At 46.0% G+C, this 21576-nt stretch overlaps 2 protein-coding genes across 4 annotated transcripts in view; one reads left to right on the top strand and one right to left on the bottom strand.

Moving 5' to 3' along the window:
* The window catches only part of ASB17 (ankyrin repeat and SOCS box containing 17), a 41154-nt gene that overhangs the window by 18683 nt on the left and 895 nt on the right, over positions 1-21576 (bottom strand). The gene's annotated exons all lie outside the window — the stretch shown is intronic.
* Positions 15763-21576, top strand: part of ST6GALNAC3 (ST6 N-acetylgalactosaminide alpha-2,6-sialyltransferase 3) — a 238383-nt gene continuing 232569 nt past the window's right edge. For 2 of the 3 annotated variants that reach the window (XM_075615778.1, XM_075615776.1), the window contains exon 1: positions 15763-15978. In XM_075615778.1, the coding sequence (XP_075471893.1) occupies positions 15961-15978 (18 nt within the window). In that variant the 5' untranslated portion in view covers positions 15763-15960. The remainder of the gene's footprint in view (positions 15979-21576) is intronic. The other variant, XM_075615775.1, reaches the window with a different exon arrangement.

The raw sequence follows: 21576 nt of genomic DNA, 5'->3' as shown, positions 1-21576 counted from the left end.
CTGGGAAATGACATGCACATGAGCACACCTGCAAGAATACTGGCTCTGAACGCTGCCATATCAGCCACAATGCTTGCCCCAGAAATTAATTTGTTCATTGTGAAACAAAGCAACATTGTCTACACTCACATATTCACTGAACCGTGAATGTGATGGAAAGGAAACCTGTAAGCGAGAACGAGCACACAGAGGTCTAGTTACTGGCTAAACAGCGGACATGGCGGCACAATGTGAATCTGGCTGTCTGGGTTTCAAGCGTCACCACTCTCAGCTCTGGTGGCTGTGGCCTTGGCTACAGTAACTGTCATTAAAAACCCGTCAAAGGTGAACTGACACACGAGTCTCTGCAACAGCGATGCGGATCATTGGAATTTTAGAATTCATATAGTTATTTTACGACCTGAACAGGACTCGGGAAACATGGCAGAGAAATGAATATGCTGAAAAGCTTCATCATCTGGCTAAACACTAATTAATTCAATCATAATAGCAGAACAAGCCGCTCAAACCAGTGCCTGACAAAGTACTAAATCTGTTTAGCATTCTGTTTGCAAACTTTATGTTTGTGATAATTACTTTATTTATTTAACTTAATACCCTGAGTAATTAAAAATTCAAAACTCGATTGTAAACTGTTTTGCAAAGTTCTTATATGTTGGGAAACAGTCAGAAGAATTGTTCCACCTCCTCACTGTCACAGAGGTGTGTAACCCATTGCAAAGAGAGCAATGAAAGGGTTACACTTTTATAAGCCATAATGTTTGATATTCTCACTTATGCGCAAAGAATATGTGCTGGACAAATTAGCAGTAAAGCCTTTCGTGCTTCATAATAATTGGGAAATAACTATTAATGCCATAAAACAGCCTAGCACAGGGATTGGACAACTCCAGTCTCCAAGGGCCACCAACAGTTGAGGTTTTCAGGATATCCCTGCTTCAGCACAGGTGACTCAATCAGTGGCTCAGTCGTTGCCCACCCCTGTCCTATGTACTAACCACGGGCTTAGCAGGTGAAAACAAATTCTTGATTTGCTATAACCATAACATATTGCAGCAGCGGTAATATGATATACTGTTGGTAACTGGGCACAGTGACCGCTCACAAGGGACTTAGGGGCTTATGCAGAGAGGTACGGAGCAGAAAGGCTTAAATTCGCCGCAGGTTTGGCATTTAATTGTGTCCTATGCAGGGTACTCCGGTAGCGCGGTGTGCAGGAAATTACTAATTAGGCAAGTTTCACTTGGCGTGAAACTCGCCATTCTGAGGCGCGCGGTATCTGGCCACAATACTGCCAACTTTAGTTGGCGGGCAAAATTTCCCCTGAACGTGCCATTTAGTAGCTCCGATTGGCGCGTTCATGCGCAACGGAGCTACTGGAATCGTGCGTGTTTCCGCGAAATCACGCTTCTCGCCACACGTCTGGCGAATTTGATTTGGCCCGCCAAGTTCTCGCTAGTAACTGCCTACATGAGGAAATTTTTGCCTCTAACCTGGAGAAATTTACCTTTACGTTCCTCTCTGCATAAGCCCCTTATTGTTTTTTAAGCATGAGTTTTTGCTAAAGTTACCAGGGCTTTTTTTTTTTTATTCGTGGATCTCACAGGAACCAAGTTCTGGCAAAACATGAAGTACTTCAGTATCTTTTTTATTTCGCTTTCAAGAGTTCTCTCTTCCTCCGGTCAGCAATACTGATTTACAAAGGAATCTATGGCTAAAACAGAGGTTAGAAAAGCAGAAAAATAAAAAATAATAAAAAAATAAACAGAGAAACAGGGGAAGGGTAATAAAACAGTGACAAGGAGCAGCATGTAGGGGGGGAGGATGCTGTAGGGGGGGGAGGTGTGGATAAGAACATTGGCAGAGAGGCAGGCAGGATCATTACAAACAATTGTGATAGTGGGAGAGAAACCCCATACCCGCATTAAGTGCTCTTGTTTTGGTGTCAAAGAGTCTTATCATTCTGAGTTCATTCTGGTAGGAATATCATCAATTACTGTATCCCCACTTCCCGCATACCCTTACCCCCACTTCCCGCATATCCTTACCCCCACTTCCCGCATACCCTTACCCCCACTTCCCGCATACCCTTACCCCCTCTTCCCGCATACCCTTACCCCCACTTCCCACATATCCTTACCCCCACTTCCCACATACCCTTGCCCCCACTTCCCGCATACCCTTACCCCCACTTCCTGCATATCCTTACCCCCACTTCCCGCATACCCTTACCCCCACTTCCCACATACCCTTGCCCCCACTTCCCGCATATCCTTACCCCCACTTCCCGCATACCCTTACCCCCACTTCCCGCATACCCTTACCCCCACTTCCCGCATACCCTTACCCCCACTTCCCACATACCCTTGCCCCCACTTCCCGCATATCCTTACCCCCACTTCCCGCATACCCTTACCCCCACTTCCCGCATACCCTTACCCCCACTTCCCGCATACCCTTACCCCCACTTCCCACATACCCTTGCCCCCACTTCCCGCATATCCTTACCCCCACTTCCCGCATACCCTTAGCCCCACTTCCCGCATACCCTTACCCCCACTTCCCACATATCCTTACCCCCACTTCCCACATACCCTTGCCCCCACTTCCCGCCTACCCTTACCCCCACTTCCCGCATACCCTTACCCCCACTTCCCGCATACCCTTACCCCCACTTCCCACGTACCCTTACCCCCACTTCCCGCATACCCTTACCCCCACTTCCCGCATACCCTTACCCCCTCTTCCCGCATACCCTTACCCCCACTACCCACATACCCTTACCCCCACTTCCCGCATACCCTTACCCCCACTTCCCACATATCCTTACCCCCACTTCCCACATACCCTTGCCCCCACTTCCCGCATACCCTTACCCCCACTTCCCGCATACCCTTACCCCCACTTCCCGCATACCCTTACCCCCACTTCCCGCATACCCTTACCCCCACTTCCCACATATCCTTACCCCCACTTCCCACATACCCTTGCCCCCACTTCCCGCATATCCTTATCCCCACTTCCCGCATACCCTTACCCCCAATTCCCGCATATCCTTACCCCCACTTCCCACATACCCTTGCCCCCACTTCCCGTATATCCTTACCCCCACTTCCCGCATACCCTTACCCCCACTTCCCGCATACCCTTACCCCCACTTCCTGCATACCCTTACCCCCACTTCCCGCATACACTTACCCCCACTTCCCACATACCCTTGCCCCCACTTCCCGCATATCCTTACCCCCACTTCCCGCATACCCTTACCCCCACTTCCCGCATATCCTTACCCCCACTTCCCGCATACCATTACCCCCACTTCCCGCATACCCTTACCCCCACTTCCCGCATACACTTACCCCCACTTCCCGCATACCCTTACCCCCACTTCCCACATATCCTTACCCCCACTTCCCGCATACCCTTACCCCCACTTCCCGCATACCCTTACCCCCACTTCCCACATACCATTACCCCCACTTCCCACATACGCTTACCCCCACTTCCCGCATACCCTTACCCCCACTTCCCACATACCCTTGCCCCCACTTCCTGCATATCCTTACCCCCACTTCCCGCATACCCTTACCCCCACTTCCCGCATACCCTTATCCCCACTTCGCACATACCCTTACCCCCACTTCCCGCATACCCTTACCCCCACTTCCCACATATCCTTACCCCCACTTCCCACGTACCCTTACCCCCACTTCCCGCATACCCTTACCCCCACTTCCCGCGTACCCTTACCCCCACTTCCCGCATACCCTTACCCCCACTTCCCGCATACCCTTACCCCCTCTTCCCGCATACCCTTACCCCCACTTCCCACATACCCTTACCCCCACTTCCCGCATACCCTTACCCCCACTTCCCACATATCCTTACCGCCACTTCCCACATACCCTTGCCCCCACTTCCCGCATACCCTTACCCCCACTTCCCGCATACCCTTACCCCCACTTCCTGCATACCCTTACCCCCACTTCCCGCATACCCTTACCCCCACTTCCCACATACCCTTGCCCCCACTTCCCGCATATCCTTACCCCCACTTCCCGCATACCCTTACCCCCACTTCCCGCATACCCTTACCCCCACTTCCCGCATACCCTTACCCCCACTTCCCGCATACCCTTACCCCCACTTCCCACATATCCTTACCCCCACTTCCCGCATACCCTTACCCCCACTTCCCACAAATCCTTACCCCCACTTCCCACATACCATTACCCCCACTTCCCGCATACCCTTACCCCCACTTCCCACATACCCTTACCCCCACTTCCCGCATACCCTTACCCCCACTTCCCACATACCCTTGCCCCCACTTCCTGCATATCCTTACCCCCACTTCCCGCATACCCTTACCCCCACTTCTCGCATACCCTTACCCCCACTTCCAACATACCCTTACCCCCACTTCCCGCATACCCTTACCCCCACTTCCCACATACCCTTACCCCCACTTCCCACATATCCTTACCCCCACTTCCCACATACCCTTACCCCCACTTCCCACATACCCTTACCCCCACTTCCCACATATCCTTACCCCCACTTCCCACATACCATTACCCCCACTTCCCGCATACCCTTACCCCCACTTCCCACATACCCTTACCCCCACTTCCCGCATACCCTTACCCCCACTTCCCACATAACCTTGCCCCCACTTCCTGCATATCCTTACCCCCACTTCCCGCATACCCTTACCCCCACTTCCCGCATACCCTTACCCCCACTTCCCGCATACCCTTACCCCCACTTCCCACATACCCTTACCCCCACTTCCCACATACCCTTACCCCCACTTCCCACATACCCTTACCCCCACTTCCCACATACCCTTGCCCCCACTTCCTGCATATCCTTACCCCCACTTCCCGCATACCCTTACCCCCACTTCCCGCATACCCTTACCCCCACTTCCCACATACCCTTACCCCCACTTCCCACATACCCTTACCCCCACTTCCCACATACCCTTACCCCCACTTCCCGCATACCCTTACCCCCACTTCCCGCATACCCTTACCACCACTTCCCACATACCCTTACCCCCACTTCCCGCATACCCTTACCCCTCTTCCCGCATACCCTTACCCCCACTTCCCACATACCCTTACCCCGATCCAGGTAAACTTTTGCTACCGACTAATCATGGTGAAAAACATTTGAACTCAGAATGATAAGCGCTAGTTTTTCACACCGTGATTTTCCTAGCGATGTACTTGCTCTGATAAGCTCTTGGTATTTTTCTCTCGTCATTTTGTTTTTTTCATCCCTGGCTGATGGGAACACTTTATGTACGCTGTATATCGTCTTGACATTTATCGATATAATGCCTTGTATGAAAATTTCCCCCATTTTGTTGATAATATAAAACATACTTACCTTTTATTTTTTACACTTTTTTGACTTCTTTCCTTTATTAGGAAAAGAAGAATCTTTATTGCTGAGAATTCTTACTTTTTACTAGGATTTTGGGGACTTTAAAGTAGCAGCACTTAAAAAGAAAAAAAAAAAAAAAATATATATATATATATATAAATATATATAATTTTTAGGTTTTATATATGCAGCCTTTGATTACCTTTACTGAAAACTAATTACCTAAAATGCCACTCAATTAGTCCTCCCGTGATTGATCAGCAAAGATCCTGCTTCCCAGGGTTCACTAAATGGCTGCCTTTCAGTTTTAATCAATCCTTCAGTCAGTGTAATTCAGCAGCTACAATGTATTATTATATTACTAAGGTAACATTATCTATTGTAACAGTTTGCAAGTCAAACTGCTGGGAACATTACTAACAAATGATCACAAACAGGAAAGTGTTACAAAGACCTTGCACTGCTGGGGAAATGCTAAAACCTGCTACAGAAATCAAAGGATGCTCAGTATATTAAAACTCATTAAAAATGGCATTAAGAGTTGAATTAAAATTTTTTTTCCAGAAGTGTTATCTAATACTACAGAACTGATTTTTCTTTTTTTAAACACACATAGGATATTGCCTGGATTGCTCTTTTAAGGTAAAGTCCTCCTGATCTATATTTTTTCTAAATAACATATCTTTTCTTTTTCTATTATACAAAGTTTTATTCTGTGATATGTAGCACAATCTAGGGCAATAATCAAAGCGTGATGAGCTTTTGTGCTTACAAATGTGCATTTTAACTTTTTTAGACAGTCCCAATTTAGTGGGCAAATCTTATTGGCTTCCTTAGAATAAAGAGTTCTATGAGCATTTCCACAAATGACCAATGGTCATACAAAGATAGCTACATTGTGACGACGCTAAGCAGCGCTCATAGCACACAGAATGCAGCACGGTCTCAGAGTCCTTGGATATACTATATCAGGGGTGGGCAACTCCAGGCCTCAAGGGCCACCAACAGGTCAGGTGTTCAGGATATCCCTGCTTCAGCACAAGTGGCTCCATTAGTGGCTCAGTCAATGACTGAAATATTCCAACGACTGAGCCATTGATTGAGCCACCCGTGCTGAAGCAGGGAGATCCTGAAAACCTGACCTGTTGATGGCCCTTGAGCACTGGAGTTGGCCACTCCTGCACTATATAATCTGCACTGCTATTGCTGTGAGATAAGTAACAACCATAACATTGTTTAGTTGCAGAGTAGTTGGTAATATTACGACCACAATGATACAATTGCTAAATATTAGCGTTATATATAAAATATAACAAAGTAAGTCACACAGTACACAGTGTATAACTTAGAATAGCACTCACAGAATGATGCAGACACGCTCATTATTGAACATGTTTGTGTAATTCTAAAGCAGCAATCCTGACAGAATTATTGTGCATCTCGGACTGCTGCTTCAAACAAATAGTATTTATCTTTCAACAGCAACTGTAATAACCTCCAAGCACCCCCTGAAACATTCGCAAAATATCCCATATAGGCTCTTTGCATTACATATGTTCAGACATTAGCCAAAATTTTGTAACATTAATGTAAAAAATTGTTGCCATCTGCAAATATCGCCATATCGACACACTCACTAAAGGCAAATCGTTAGTGGCAAAGCAGCTATGTGATGCAGCGATACGTTGACGATATTTTTAACATGGTCCATCCAAATGAGCACGACAATTAGTAATTATCACACAATTACTTATGTACGTGCTATTTACTAAAGTCTGATGCCTGGAGATGTACAGTAAGGTTGCTGACAAAAATACACCTTATTATTTTGCTGGCATCCACCAGATTGGCAATATGCCCACCGTTACTATGTATATAATGACCACTATATACAGCTGTAGTGCCCCTTATTGTAATCTCTGGCACACAGCCAAGTGATTACTGCAATGCCAGGGCTCCGGTGTTGCTTAGCCGCGAGTGTTTATGGAGGACCTATTGAGAATGATAGAATGATAGTTTACTGAGTTAATGTAGCATAAGTTTAGATTGCTCCATTTACGCCACGTTATCTCAGTAAAGTATCAGTCTCAATAGGGAGTCCGTTAGCACCCGCGGCGACGCAATTTGGGCACGAACAGAAGTGATGCAGAAATGGGACGTATAGTGTGTAACTACCGCAGGAAGAGTTAAAAAAAAGAACAAATGCCTTGAATGCAGGGGGGGGGGGGAGGTCTGGCGAGACAGGACCTTTCTTATTTTTAAATTATTATTATCAATATAAAATCTTGGAACCATGGATAATTATATAGAACGAGTCAAGCTCACTAAGGAAGAAACAAGGAGATAAGGCATTATGGATAAGGAAGCGTTTGACAATCAGTACCTCTATGAAGTCTATGAAGTTCATCCAAAAGGGACACCAGAGACCAGGGTAGACACTCCCCCCCCATCCCCCAACCCCCCCCCCCCCCCCCCGCTCTGCCTCACCTCACCCCTCTTTCTCGGGCAACAGGTTTTGCCATCCTTTCCCCCCCAAAAAATACAAAAATGTTTCTGTATTAGGCTATGCATATCGTTCCTTGTATGTACATTTTATATCTGCCTAATATTTACAGAGATGTGAATAATGACATATACATTACATATTACAATAATAAATATAATGGCAGAATACTTTACATAAAATGTATTTTTATTTTCAAACGTAAAATGATGGCGCATAAAGGCTTTTATTTACAGTGATAAGCAAAATTGTTTTATTTACAATATAACAATATAATGGCGACAGTAAAAACATATATATATATATATATAATCAAAAAATAAATAGATGATACCGTTCTGTGGCTGACGAAATGCTTTTATTTGTGCGAGCTTTCGAGATACACTGATCTCTTCTTCCGGCGATGTTACAATGAATGAAGCAAGGATAACTTAAAAACAGTGTCTCTTGGAATGTTATCTGTGCTTGTCCTTCCCCCGTGTGGATGTGTTTTATGGCTAGAGGTGTCAAAGGGTAACTGAAAGCAAGTGAAGAAAGAGTGTGTATGTGTATCAGTGTGAATAAAAATGAATGGAGAGCCCACAGTATAAACAGTGCTCTACACAAGGTGTGTGTGGAGTGAGAGGGATATAAATGGTGTGGGTGGGTGTGGAAATGTGAGAGTTTGTAGCACAACTAAAAGTGTGTGTGGATACTATGTGGTCCCTATTGGTGTATATGGATGGAAAAATAAGGAGTATTAGTATGTGTGAGAGACAGCTGTGTGTGCATACATATAGCACAGTATGTACAGACATGGCCTTTAGCGCTCATGGGAAGAGAGTTCGCTAGTGTCAGTAATGACTCATAAAATTTCGATCTCTGTTTAGGCCACTGCTAAGTGTCCCGAACAGTTGCATAAATTTGTATTCATGCAACCGTCTCTCTTTCGGGGTTTTAAGATTACCTTTGAGTATGGCAACCCTCAGATCGTTCATCTTATGGCCAGAGTCAGAGAAATGTACGCCAACAGGACTGTCTCTTGTTCCGCGTGTGATGCTGTGGCGATGCAGGTTCATTCTCTTGTTTAGCCCCTGTCCTGTCTCACCTATGTAGTAGCAGCCCCCTGGGCATTTCATGCACATGATGAGGTACACGACATTGCTGGAGGAACAGGTGAACCCTCCTCTGATTTTGTATTCCCGATTCTTGTGTGGTATTTGTATTGTGTCCGCTGTGTAGAGCATTGCACAGGTTTTGCATCTTGGGTCCTGGCATGGTTTTGTCCCGCATTCAGTTGTACTGCTGAATACTTTACTCCTCACCATAATATTCTTGAGATTATGGGGTTGTCTGTATGATAATAAGGGTGCTTCAGGGAAGACCTGTTGCAGTCTTGTATCTTCCTGGAGGATGGGTTGTAGTTTCCTGGCGATCTTGCGTAGGGCTCCTAGGTGTGGGTTATATGTGACCACCAAAGGAACCCTGTCGCTTGTCTCCTTCTGTTTGTATTCAAGGAGATCACTTCTTGGTATTCTGGTGGCTTTGTGAATTTTCTGGTCTACAATTCTGTGGTTATATCCACGGTTTATAAAGTCTGATCTCAAGGCTTTAATCCGCTGGTCTCTGTCTGCTGTGTCGGAGCATATCCGGTTGTATCGTATGGCTTGACTGTAGATGGTTGCATGTTTGGTGTGTGTCGGGTGGAAGCTGTTGTCCCTCAAATAGCTGGCTCTGTCTGTAGGTTTGCGGTATAAAGAAGTCTGTAGTTGGTTGTTCTTTATAGTAATGGTGGTGTCTAGAAAATGTACTTCATCCGGGGAATGGGTGAGTTTGAGGTTGATGGTCGGGTGGAAAGTATTGAAGTTGTCATAGAACTGTAGGAGGTCCTGTTCGCCAGAGGTCCAAATCAGGAGGATGTCATCGATGTAGCGAAGGTATGTAAGGGGTTTCAAGTGACAGGTGGACAGAAAGTCACTTTCCAGTTTTGCGCAGAACAGATTGGCATACTGTGGCGCCATCCGAGTACCCATAGCGGTCCCGGTTGTCTGGAGGTATGTGTCATTTCCAAATGTGAAGTAGTTATGGGTCAGAATAAATTCAATGCATTTAGTCACTGTCTCTGTGAGTGGCTCCTGCGATCCCAGAAAGTATCTGCAGGCTGAAATCCCATCCTCGTGGGGGATGTTTGTATAAAGTGACTCTACATCCATAGTTGCTAGTAGTGTTCCTGTAGGGAGGGGGCCAATGGCATTCAGTTTGTTTAGCAGGTCGGTGGTATCCTGGATATAGCTGGGTGTGTTCCTGACAAGTGGTTTTAGAATGCCCTCCACCCAGCCAGAAATATTCTCGGTAAGTGTGCCAGATCCAGAGATAATAGGGCGCCCAGGGTTACCCTCTTTGTGAATTTTAGGGAGCATGTAGAATGTGCCAGGTTTTGGGTTAGCTGGTATCAGGTCCAGAATTTGTTCTCCTGTGTGGATCGGGAGTGTTTTAATGATCCGGTTGAGTTCTCGCATGTATTTTTTAGTTGGATCCTCCTGCAGTTGGGTGTAGTACTTTGAATCAGAGAGTTGCCTGTGTGCTTCCCGCAGGTAGTCTGTGGTGTTCATTATGACCACTGCTCCTCCCTTGTCCGCAGGTTTGATTGTTATGTTGTGGTTGGCCTTTAGCGATTCTATGGCTTTCCTCTCCATCAGTGTCAGATTATATGTTTGTTTCCTTACTTTGTCCAGGATGGTGGTTTTGGCGCTGTGTCTGAAGCTTTCAATGTACCGGTCCAATGTGGGGTTGCGCCCAGTTTGTGGGATCCAGTTTGATTTTAGCTTCTCCCTGCTCATGTGCAGCGGCTCTCCTTCTGCAGTGTTGGCATAATCTTGGTTGTGTCTGTCATGGAAGAACTCCTTAAGACGCAGCCTTCTGAAGTATTCTTCTAGGTCACTGCACAGCTCAATCTTGTCCATAGGCTTGGTAGGGCAGAATGTGAGACCCTTTGATAATACTGAGGACTCTGCTTGATTAGGTGTGTAATCTGAGAGGTTAACAGTGCAGTCCTGCTCTTGGTGACTGTCAATGTTTGTATTATTAGTTGTTGTGCTGGCTGCTGCAGAGTATCTCATTCTTAGCCTCAGTCTGTGCAGTTTCTTTTCCTTATTGCTAATTAGACCCTTCAGGAGTTTTCATGGAATGTTTGGAGTCCTCTCCATGTGTCTGTGTGAATTTCTCCTGTCTCCAGGATGCTGTCTATTGTCACCTTTGTCTTTCTCCTGTTGCTGTAACAGATGCTGATGAGATGGTTCCTTAATCTTTCTGAGTTCCTGGTGCACAGTTGTTGGGAGAATTTTGTGTTGTATGTGGTAGCAAGTGGGTTTTTGAGGACGAGTCCTTTTGGGATCAGATGCTCCTTCTTGCATTTGCTGAGGAAGATGATATCGCTGTCTAGTTGTGCCTGTTTTTTCAGTAAATCCTTTAGCTTCATTTGGGTGCGGTACAATGTGGTATCTTCCATATTTTCATGTAGAGGTATCAGTACCGTGTTAGCCGAGCTTCAATAATCAAAAAATAAATAGATGATACCGTTCTGTGGCTAACGAAATGCTTTTATTAGTGCGAGCTTTCGAGATACACTGATCTCTTCTTCCGGCGATGTTACAATGAATGAAGCAAGGATAACTTAAAAACAGTGTCTCTTGGAATGTTATCTGTGCTTGTCCTTCCCCCGTGTGGATGTGTTTTATGGCTAGAGGTGTCAAAGGGTAACTGAAAGCAAGTGAAGAAAGAGTGTGTATGTGTATCAGTGTGAATAAAAATGAATGGAGAGCCCACAGTATAAACAGTGCTCTACACAAGGTGTGTGTGGAGTGAGAGGGATATATATATATATATATATATATATATATATATATACACACACATTTTAAATTCCTTGATACCACGATTCTGCCTCCCAAACAGTAATGGCACCCTCTATATATTTATTATCAATAAGCATTAGTAAGTATAATGCCCCTAGTGCAGGGGTGCTCAACATCAGTCCTCAAGCCCCCGCTGGGTCCCCCCAACAGGGCAGGTTTTTAGGACATCCCAGATTCAGCACAGGTGGCTCAATCAGAGTCTCAGTCAAAGACTGGGTCTCTGATTGAGCCACCTGTGCTGAAGCAAGAACTGATGAAGCTCCCTCTGCTGAAGCAGGGATTGATTGAGCCACCTGTGCTGAAGCAGGGATATCCTAAAACCTGACCTGTTGGGGGGGGGGGGGGGCTTGAGTACTGGAGTGAAACTGAAGCACCCCTGCCCTAGGATAAAAGCAACACAGTGCTCCTCTGTTAGTGCTCCTTTTTTTTAAAGAGCATGAGTTTCCTGCACTATCAGAGAGCCTCTTACAGAACACACAGCTAAACACGTGTCTCAATGATACTATAGTACAGGGGCTCAGCTCCAGTCCCCAAGACCCACCAACAGGTCAGGTTTTAAGGATATTCCTGTTTCAGCACAGGTGGCTCATTCAGTGGCTCACTCTTTGACCAATATAGTTCATAGATTTGACACATTTCTTCCTTAAAAAAAGCCCTTCTTACAATAAATGTAGATACGCAGTAAGTATATTTCCAAACTGTGTGCACTTAGGGAGTTTGTCATTAATTATCTTTCATTAAACTGAAGAGAATCCCCCACATTTATTAGGGAAATGCAATAATTCTCAAATAAATATGTAGGATTGAAAATCATAGCTTAAAAATAAAATGTGATTTTTTTAAATCAAGATATCTAGTTTGGGGCGGCAGAAGTGCTGTGTTAGGAGAGGTAGGACAGGCCTGCAATGTGCTGTGATAGGAGAGATAGGACAGGCCTGCAATGTGCTGTGTTAGGAGAGGTAGGACAGGCCTGCAATGTGCTGTGTTAGGAGAGATAGGACAGGCCTGCAATGTGCTGTGTTAGGAGAGGTAGGACAGGCCTGCAATGTGCTTGTAAGGAATCCACTACTGGCTTTGACTTTTGCCTTGCAGACCTGTGCAGTTGCAGGCTTCCTCTGGCAATCTATGGCACAGGTGCTGCCTCTCATTGCAGCTTCTGCCCTGTGCTACTTCATTGGAGGAATTCTCACACACCCTCCTCCTGTGATTGGATCTCCGCCCTTTATATTCTAGGCGTTGGCTCTGAACCAGCGCCGAGCATAACTATTCCTACCTCTATGTTACTGTCTCTGCCACAAACCACCCCAGGCCTCTCTCCTAGCGTTCTTACCTTCCAAGTTCCTGAGTATCCAGAGGCCTGGTCCTGGACGTCTGTGCTGAAGCGTTGTTGCCAGCACTGGCCTGCTGCTATCTCCTTGCAGTGGCCTACCCTGGACGTCTGTGCTGAAGCGTTGATGCCAGCACTGGTAACTGCTGCATTCCCTCCTAGCAGTAGCTACCCTTCCTGTCCTGTGGCCTGCCGCTATTCTCCTGTAGTGGCCTGTCCTGGACGTCTGTGCTGAAGCGTTGATGCCAGCACTGGTACTGCTGCATTCCCTCCTAGCAGTGGCTACCCTTCCTTTCCTGCGGCCTGCTGCTATCTCCTTGCAGTGGCCTGCCCTGGACGTCTGTGCTGAAGCGTTGATGCCAGCACTGGCCTGCTGCTATTCTCCTGCAGTGGCCTACCCGGGACGTCTGTGCTGAAGCGTGTTGCCAGCACCGGTACCTGCTGCATTCCCTCCTAGCAGTGGCTACCCTTCCTTTCCTGTGGCTTGCTGCGATCCTCTTGCAGTGACCTGCCTTGGACTTCTGCGCTGAAGCGTTGGTTCTTCCCGACGCTGCCCTGCGGTGAACTTCGGCCAGCCTGCTGTCTCCTCCTGCTGAGATCGGCGTCATGGGCCGAGGCCGCTCCTCGCGCAGAAGCCACCCCCGCGCTCACGCTCCTAAGCTGAAGCGGGGAAATCCTGACTACCTGTTGCCGAACTCCTGCTTCCATAACGACGATGCTGCCTTCTCCAATCCTGACCCTGCGATGTACGACTACGAACTGCGCACTCCGGATCAGTCTGCGTGGACTCAGGTCGGTGATTATATAACCCCACCTCAGCCCCGCGGTCCGGTCCCGGTTTGTGGCGAGCATCGGCGTAACAGTGCTGTGTTAGGAGAGGTAGGACAGGCCTGCAATGTGCTGTGTTAGGAGAGGTAGGACAGGCCTGCAATGTGCAGTGGGGTTTTGTGAAATTAGCATAACATCATAACAATGTAGAGAATTTTAAATATGATATAAGGATTTACACATTAGATGAATTCACTGTGCAAAAAATGCACATTCTATTTTCCAAACGGCTGGTTGTGGATTATATCATTGTGAGATACAGCAACTAATCTTTAAAAACTGCATCCCATGTTTATGCGCCTTTACAGATATAGTTCTACTCTGATTACAGACGCACAATACACAGCACTAAGAGCTACTTAGCACCGCACCTCTACTGGAACCCCATGGGACATAGTGGTGTGAGCAAGGCTGAGCCGTGCTGAGCCGTGCTGAGCTGTGCTGAGCCCCTGCAGCCACAATGAGAGCGACTTTAGCACGGGCTCGCGCACGCACCCGCACGCTTAGGGAAGCGTGGGTCTCAAGATGTTTTCAAATTTGGCGCTCGCCGGAGCGCAGGGCCGGTCACGTGAGCGGTTCGCCCAATGAGGGCGAACCAGCTCCGTGATGTCACTGGCCCGCCCCCAGACCCGCCCCCGACACGCCCACGGACGGCACGCTGTGTAAGGCCAGGGAAAGCACCCGCTTTCCCTGAGCCTCAGCACTGTTTGGGGCACTATGTCCCAGGTCTAAACAATCTGCACTCACACTAACATGAAGTTTGCCAAGTTGTGTACTTGTCTCACAAAGTTCCTTGTATGTGCTGTTACACACTGGCTACAACCAGAATAAAAGGTACCAAAAGGTATGTTTGAATCTAGTGTTAAGCACAATTGTGTCCCTTTCCCTTAGAAAACCATGATGGTAATATCAATTTCTGTCATCTACATGGGTAACACAGTGTTAATGTAATTGGGGACTAAAGATCCTTCCTTGGGTACACTGTAAATAGTAATTACATTTTCATTGTTTCCAATGTGAATGTAAACGTAATTTAATGGGGTTTCCTAATAACTAACACAGTATGGTCCAGCCCCTCTGCTAGGGATGGTTACTCTCTGCACTTATTCCAGTTCTATGGTAATTATTTGATAGTGTGATGCCCAGAAGTGTATGTCACATTCCAGGTGTGGTATCATTATGTATACATCGTACCCCCTGCGTTTCTCCTACAACACATGAATAGTGGCATTTAATAATGATTTATGATATCTCAATATATCTTACAATTGTCTTGTTTTAGATACAATTATACCACTGTTGCTTGTGCCTTGTCATCTAATTGTTTAAGAAACCGTTAACATACAGTGTGTGTGTGTGTGTGTGTGTGTGTGTGAGTGTGTGTGAGTGTGTGTGTGAGTGTGTGTGATTGTGTGTGTGTGAGTGTGTGAGTGAGTGTGTACACTCCTATTCCATTTCTTCAGGATGACTTTAGCAGAGGAGCTGCAGGGACCTGATAGAGACTGATGTGACCATCCTGTCCTTAGTGACAATATATCTCACTGAACAAGCCATGCATGCCATATCTGCAACTCACACACTACAAACACACACAACTCAACACACACAACACACACTCACACACACACACACACACACACACACACACACACACACACACACACACACACACACACACACTCACTCACCACATTGTAACATTCCCTAAAAAACACACACACACACACACACACACACTCACCACATTGTAACATTCCCTAAAAGATGAGAAAGTGAGAATTTCCTGAGGACCCCCCCCCCCCCCTCCCAGCTCTGATCCAGCCGGGTCACGTGACGGCGGGGAGGGGCTGGCTCCGGCCAGTGGCGCACACAGTGGCCGGTGGGTGGTACATGAGAAGGAGCCGGGTGAGGGCTGCTCGGGTACCCGGGCGAGGTGCTGGGATGTAGCGCCGCTCCCTGCAGAGGACGAGGCGGTACTGTGACCCTGCGGCGCGGCCGGGGAGGCAGCGGGGAGCATGGCCGGCATCGGCAAGGTAATGCTGCATTACTGCTGGGAAGCATTGTGGGGTGAGGCGCCCAGGGGGGCTCCTGCAGGGGGGGCACAGGGGGCTCCTGCAGGGGGGGCACAGGGGGCTCCTGCAGGGGGGGCACTGCAGCTGGGGGCAGGGGACAATGACATGAGTGCGGCTGGGAGCAGTGCCTGCCTGCTGCTACTGTGTGGGGTGTCTGTGCGCTACAGGGGGAGTGTGTGTGTGTGTGTGTGTGTGTGTGTGTGTGTGTGTGTGTGTGTGTGTGTGTGTGCAGAATAGTGTGTGTGTGTATGTCTGCAGAATAGTGTGTGTGTGTGTGTGCAGAATAGTGTGTGTGTGTGTGTGTGTGTGTGTGTGCAGAATAGTGTGTGTGTGTGTGTGTCTGCAGAATAGTGTGTGTGTGTGTGTGTGTGTGTGTGTGTGTGTGTGTGCAGAATAGTGTGTGTGTGTGTGTGTGTGTGTGCAGGATACTGTGTGTGTGCAGGGTAGTGTGTGTGCAGAATAGTGTGTGTGTGTGTGTGTGTGTGTGTATGTCTGCAGAACAGTGTGTGTGTGTGTGTGTGTGTGTGTGTGCAGGATACTGTGTTTGTGCAGAATAGTGTGTGTGTGTGTGTGTATATGTCTGCAGAATAGTGTGTGTGTGTGTGTGTGTGTGCAGGATACTGTGTGTGTGCAGGGTAGTGTGTGTGTGTGTGTGTGTGTGTGTGTGTGCGCGCGTGTGTGTGTATGCAGGATAGTGTGTGTGTGTGTGTGTGTCTGTGTGTGCAGGATAGTGTGTGTGCAGGGTAGTGTGTGCAGGATACTGTGTGTGTGTGCAGGATAATGTAGGATATTGTGCAGGATAGTGTGTGTGTGTGTGTGTGTGTGTGTAGGATAGTGTGTGTGCAGGATACTGTGTGTGCAGGATACTGTGTGTGTGTGCAGGATAATGTAGGATATTGTGCAGGATAGTGTGTGTGTGTGTGCAGGATAGTGTGTGTGTGTGTGCGCAGGATACTGTGTGTGCAGGATAGTGTGTGTGTGTGCAGGATAATGTAGGATATTGTGCAGGATAGTGTGTGTGTGTGCAGGATAGTGTGTGTGTGTGCAGGATAATGTAGGATATTGTGCAGGATAGTGTGTGTGTGTGCAGGATAGTGTGTGTGTGTGCAGGATAATGTAGGATATTGTGCAGGATAGTGTGTGTGTGTGTGTGCAGGATAGTGTGTGTGTGTGCAGGATAATGTAGGATATTGTGCAGGATAGTGTGTGTGTGTGCAGGATAGTGTGTGTGTGTGCAGGATAGTGTGTGTGTGTGTGTGTGTGTGTGTGCGTGTGCGCGCAGGATACTGTGTGTGCAGGATACTGTGTGTGTGTGCAGGATAATGTAGGATATTGTGCAGGATAGTGTGTGTGTGTGTGTGTGTGCAGGATAGTGTGTGTGTGTGTGTGTGTGTGTGTGTGTGTGCGCAGGATACTGTGTGTGCAGGATAGTGTGTGTGTGTGCAGGATAATGTAGGATATTGTGCAGGATAGTGTGTGTGTGTGCAGGATAGTGTGTGTGTGTGCAGGATAATGTAGGATATTGTGCAGGATAGTGTGTGTGTGTGCAGGATAGTGTGTGTGTGTGCAGGATAATGTAGGATATTGTGCAGGATAGTGTGTGTGTGTGTGTGTGTGCAGGATAGTGTGTGTGTGTGCAGGATAATGTAGGATATTGTGCAGGATAGTGTGTGTGTGTGTGTGTGTGCAGGATACTGTGTGCGCGTGCAGGATAATGTAGGATATTGTGCAGGATAGTGTGTGTGCAGGATAGTGTGTGTGTGTGTGCAGGATAGTGTGTGTGCAGGATAGTGTGTGTGTGTGCAGGATAGTGTGCAGAAAGGGGGGTGGGGCAGAGACTTTGCTATGAAGAATCCCCCAGGAGCCTGGGACATGTGGGGACTTTACTGGACTGAGCAGATAAAGGGGCTCCCCTGATTCTGAGCAGGAGTGTGAACAATTCTTTGTGATTTCCAACATTTGTAATGTTCTGGAGACTTCCCCTGATACACAGTTACATGGAACAGCTGGAACACTGACAGTGCTTTCCAATGGGGAGCAGCAGCACTGCAGGGACTAGGGAGAATGCTGTTTAATGCTGGCCCTTTGGCACTGGAGGGGTTATTAAAGTTTGCATTTCTATGTATGTCACTCACCCTTGTGTGTTAAAAGACCCATCAATATATTGCAAAATATCACGCAACATGTTGGGGAGGCTAAAGGCTTTTATCAATGCTCAGCTATGGGGTCTAATGTTCAAGAAGTATTTCCCAACAGGCATATTGGTTCTTTTTGTTTAGTAAAGTACAGTATACATCTTCTGAAGGCTGATAACTCGGAAGTCAAACATATATAGTGGGTGTATGTATACACATATACATAGAATTTATTCTCTTAGTGGCACACACCACTGTGGTGGTGTGTGCCACTAAGAGAATAGATTCTTTTTTGCAAATCCGAAGTACCTTGGATCCTATACTTACTTACAGTACATGTATCCTGAGAATACACCAGACAGGTTTTTTCCTGAACCACAGAGCACCGGTACTTTAAAAGTATGTTGCAAACATTATAGCATTTAAGGTGTGCAAGACCTAAAACCTCTGACCATACACATATACATACACACATACACACAAGCACACACTATTATATATCATCAATATAACATGCTCCGCTGCTGTACTTTTCATTTATCTGGGAGGTTAATCGTCATCCCAGAACATGTTCTAAGTTTAATTAATACAAATTTAAAGTATAAATTATTTGATTCCTTTGACAAGTGGGAAACTTGTCTACGGAAAGCATATCATTCTAACTCACTCCGAGCCAGCGGTGCAGACCCAGTGCAGATGTTGGCATTTCATTTTACTATCCCTTCTAACATCACAGGTTGCTATCAGAAGTTCAGTTGTCATCATGTTTTCCTGTCTCTGAAACAGGAATCAAAGATGCAATGACAAAGCACCGCTTTAGCTGTTACTTCACATTTAGCTTCTGAATAAATGTGTCCTTATTATGATTTTAAAAAAGTGGATCTCTAATCACTGCAATACATGTCTTGATAATTAATATGACTTTCGATGATTTATTTTGCATCATCACTATATATTGCAGAGCAATGCTGCAGTCCCTATCTGCAAAGGGGGAAGTGGAGGGAATAGTTTAAGGTTTAGGAAATCCGATAATGCTCGAAAACGTATCTAAATCATAATTTTAGTATGGTCTGTTCACCTAAACTGTTCCTTTTTCTGAAAGTCAGCCGTTTGAAGCTTTTTTTCAGATTAGTTCATGGAGGTAAGATGGGCAAGAGGCACCCCAGACATTATTATTATTTAATTATAAAGTGCGATCATATGCCGCAGTGCGGTACAATGGGGGTACAGAGTAATCTATATTACAAACACGTTGTGATGGGCAAATACAAAGGGGCTACTCCGCAAAGCTTTTTTTTTGTTAATACTGTACTGTACTTATATTTGCAGAATTAGAATGCAAAAGAACAGTACTTCATGTGATGTAGTGCTGAAAATAATGTAATTGAATTATGATAATGGTAACATGCTATTTACCCTCTTTAGTAATAGTAGGGTGGGTAAAAAAGTGACAAAAACCCTCTACAGTACAGTGTACAGTAAATACAAATACCACTTCTGGTGCATTTGCAGGTATCAGACAGGTCTGCAACCCTGCCTGTCCGCATTATCTCTTAGCATACAACCCTTCCACGGTAGCCAGGGATTCTGGGTAATGACATGCAAATGAGCACTCACAGTGAGTCACTCTTTACTTCTTAATCATTTTAACATGGAACCCCTATAAGCGTGTGCGTGCCGTATTACACAGCTTTCAGTACGGCCTGGGTTACAGGCGTGCATGGTCAGTAATAGTCTCTGTAACCCATCAATCGCCAGATCTTGTAAGTACATTTCTACTGTAGATATTTGTTTTATCTTAAATAATTCCCTTTTTGCCCTGTTTATATTACATTAAAAAAAACACATGTGGTTATGCCATTAATTTCCTGTCTGTTGGTGATGTAATGTCAATTATCTGTTATCGCTGAAGAATTTACTGAAACACTGAATATTTGACATTCTTGGACCTACGACGAGTGCTGTTTTTTGTTGTTTTTGTTTTAGCAATTTAACATTTAGTGCAACGGTGCAATATAAACAATAATGCATTGTGATGGTAAATGGACAAAAGCTATTACTGGTAAAGTTCATTTTATAATCCAGGTAAACATGTATTATGTTGAAATTGCTATAACCCAGCTCATACGCACATGGTCCTAGTTAAAATCAAGGCTCGAGATAATTAACATTACACAGTAAGGGAGTGTACTGTAAAACCACTGAACACGCCTGTGTTCCAGATGTGCAAGCGTAGTCTCCCTGGGATCAGAAGAAGCACGGACTCCTGCTAGCCCACGACAAACCAGATCTGTGTGAGTTTAAAGCAGCAAATCCACAAAGCTTATCTCAACCGGAAACTTTTTTCAACATCTTGTGCACACTCTTGAGGGGTTCTATATATTAGGGCTGTTCTGTACTGCGTGCGCTTGCTACGCCGTGCGCGCGCGGCAGTTTTAGTTGGCTGAGGTTAGTCAGCCTTTCTATTATGGTGCCGCGCGCGCACAGCAGTGTGTGTGCAACATGCCGACAGGGGGGAAGATGAAGAAAATAAGGAATTTGCGCTGCTGCCGCCGGTGAAATGTATGTATATTTGTTTATATGTGTGTGTATGTGTGTATGTGTGTATGTGTGTGTATGTATGTACAATGTTAATAAACAATTTACTAAAGTATTTATTTATTTCAAAACTTATTTAACACACATACACACACATACACATAATGGTACACACACATATACGTACACATACACACACACACATACATACAGTACCTCACTCGCTCACAGCATACACACAAAAAGCGAGCGGCACGTTCACGCGCGTTCGCACAGGCACGCGCTCGCGCACGGCCGCACACACTATAGAACGGCCCTAACACACAAACTGATCCCAGTACAATTGGCTGAAACCCCCCATTCACGTGAGTAGTGGTTTTCGGGTGATCGCGGTGAGATCTCACCCTCTGAGTATATGGCATTACTCCCCTGGTCTCAGTAACTTGGTGCTATTTTTCATTCCTCAGATTGGGAGAAACGGTGACTCAGGGACGGGCTGAAGTGAGCATCAGGGACTCCAATAAAAAATTACAGACAGCAAAAACCCATATATCATTAACTACTAAATCTCTAAAGAAGTTTAAAAAAATAAAATAAGGTTTTACTTGGGTAACAAGTTTGCATCATAACAGAAAACACGTTTTCCGTGTGTCTTGACATGTTCTGAGAAAAATATATTGTTAGAAAGCGCAGCATCATTCTTTTTATATTAAATAGTGGCGAATACTTTAATAAGAGATTTATCATCACATATTGTTTTGTCTTTCTTTGCTTTTCTTCCTCAACTGAATTTGTATAAACACAAACCACACATTTCACTTTATTTTGTGACGAGAAATAAGAGAGAGAAGAGAGTTGGAGCAGGCAAAGAGGATTTGGGGGATGA

This window comes from Ascaphus truei, chromosome 10, assembly GCF_040206685.1.
Source record: "Ascaphus truei isolate aAscTru1 chromosome 10, aAscTru1.hap1, whole genome shotgun sequence".
In the NCBI taxonomy this organism is placed as follows: domain Eukaryota; kingdom Metazoa; phylum Chordata; class Amphibia; order Anura; family Ascaphidae; genus Ascaphus; species Ascaphus truei.
This window is presented reverse-complemented; position numbering and strand designations above follow the sequence as displayed.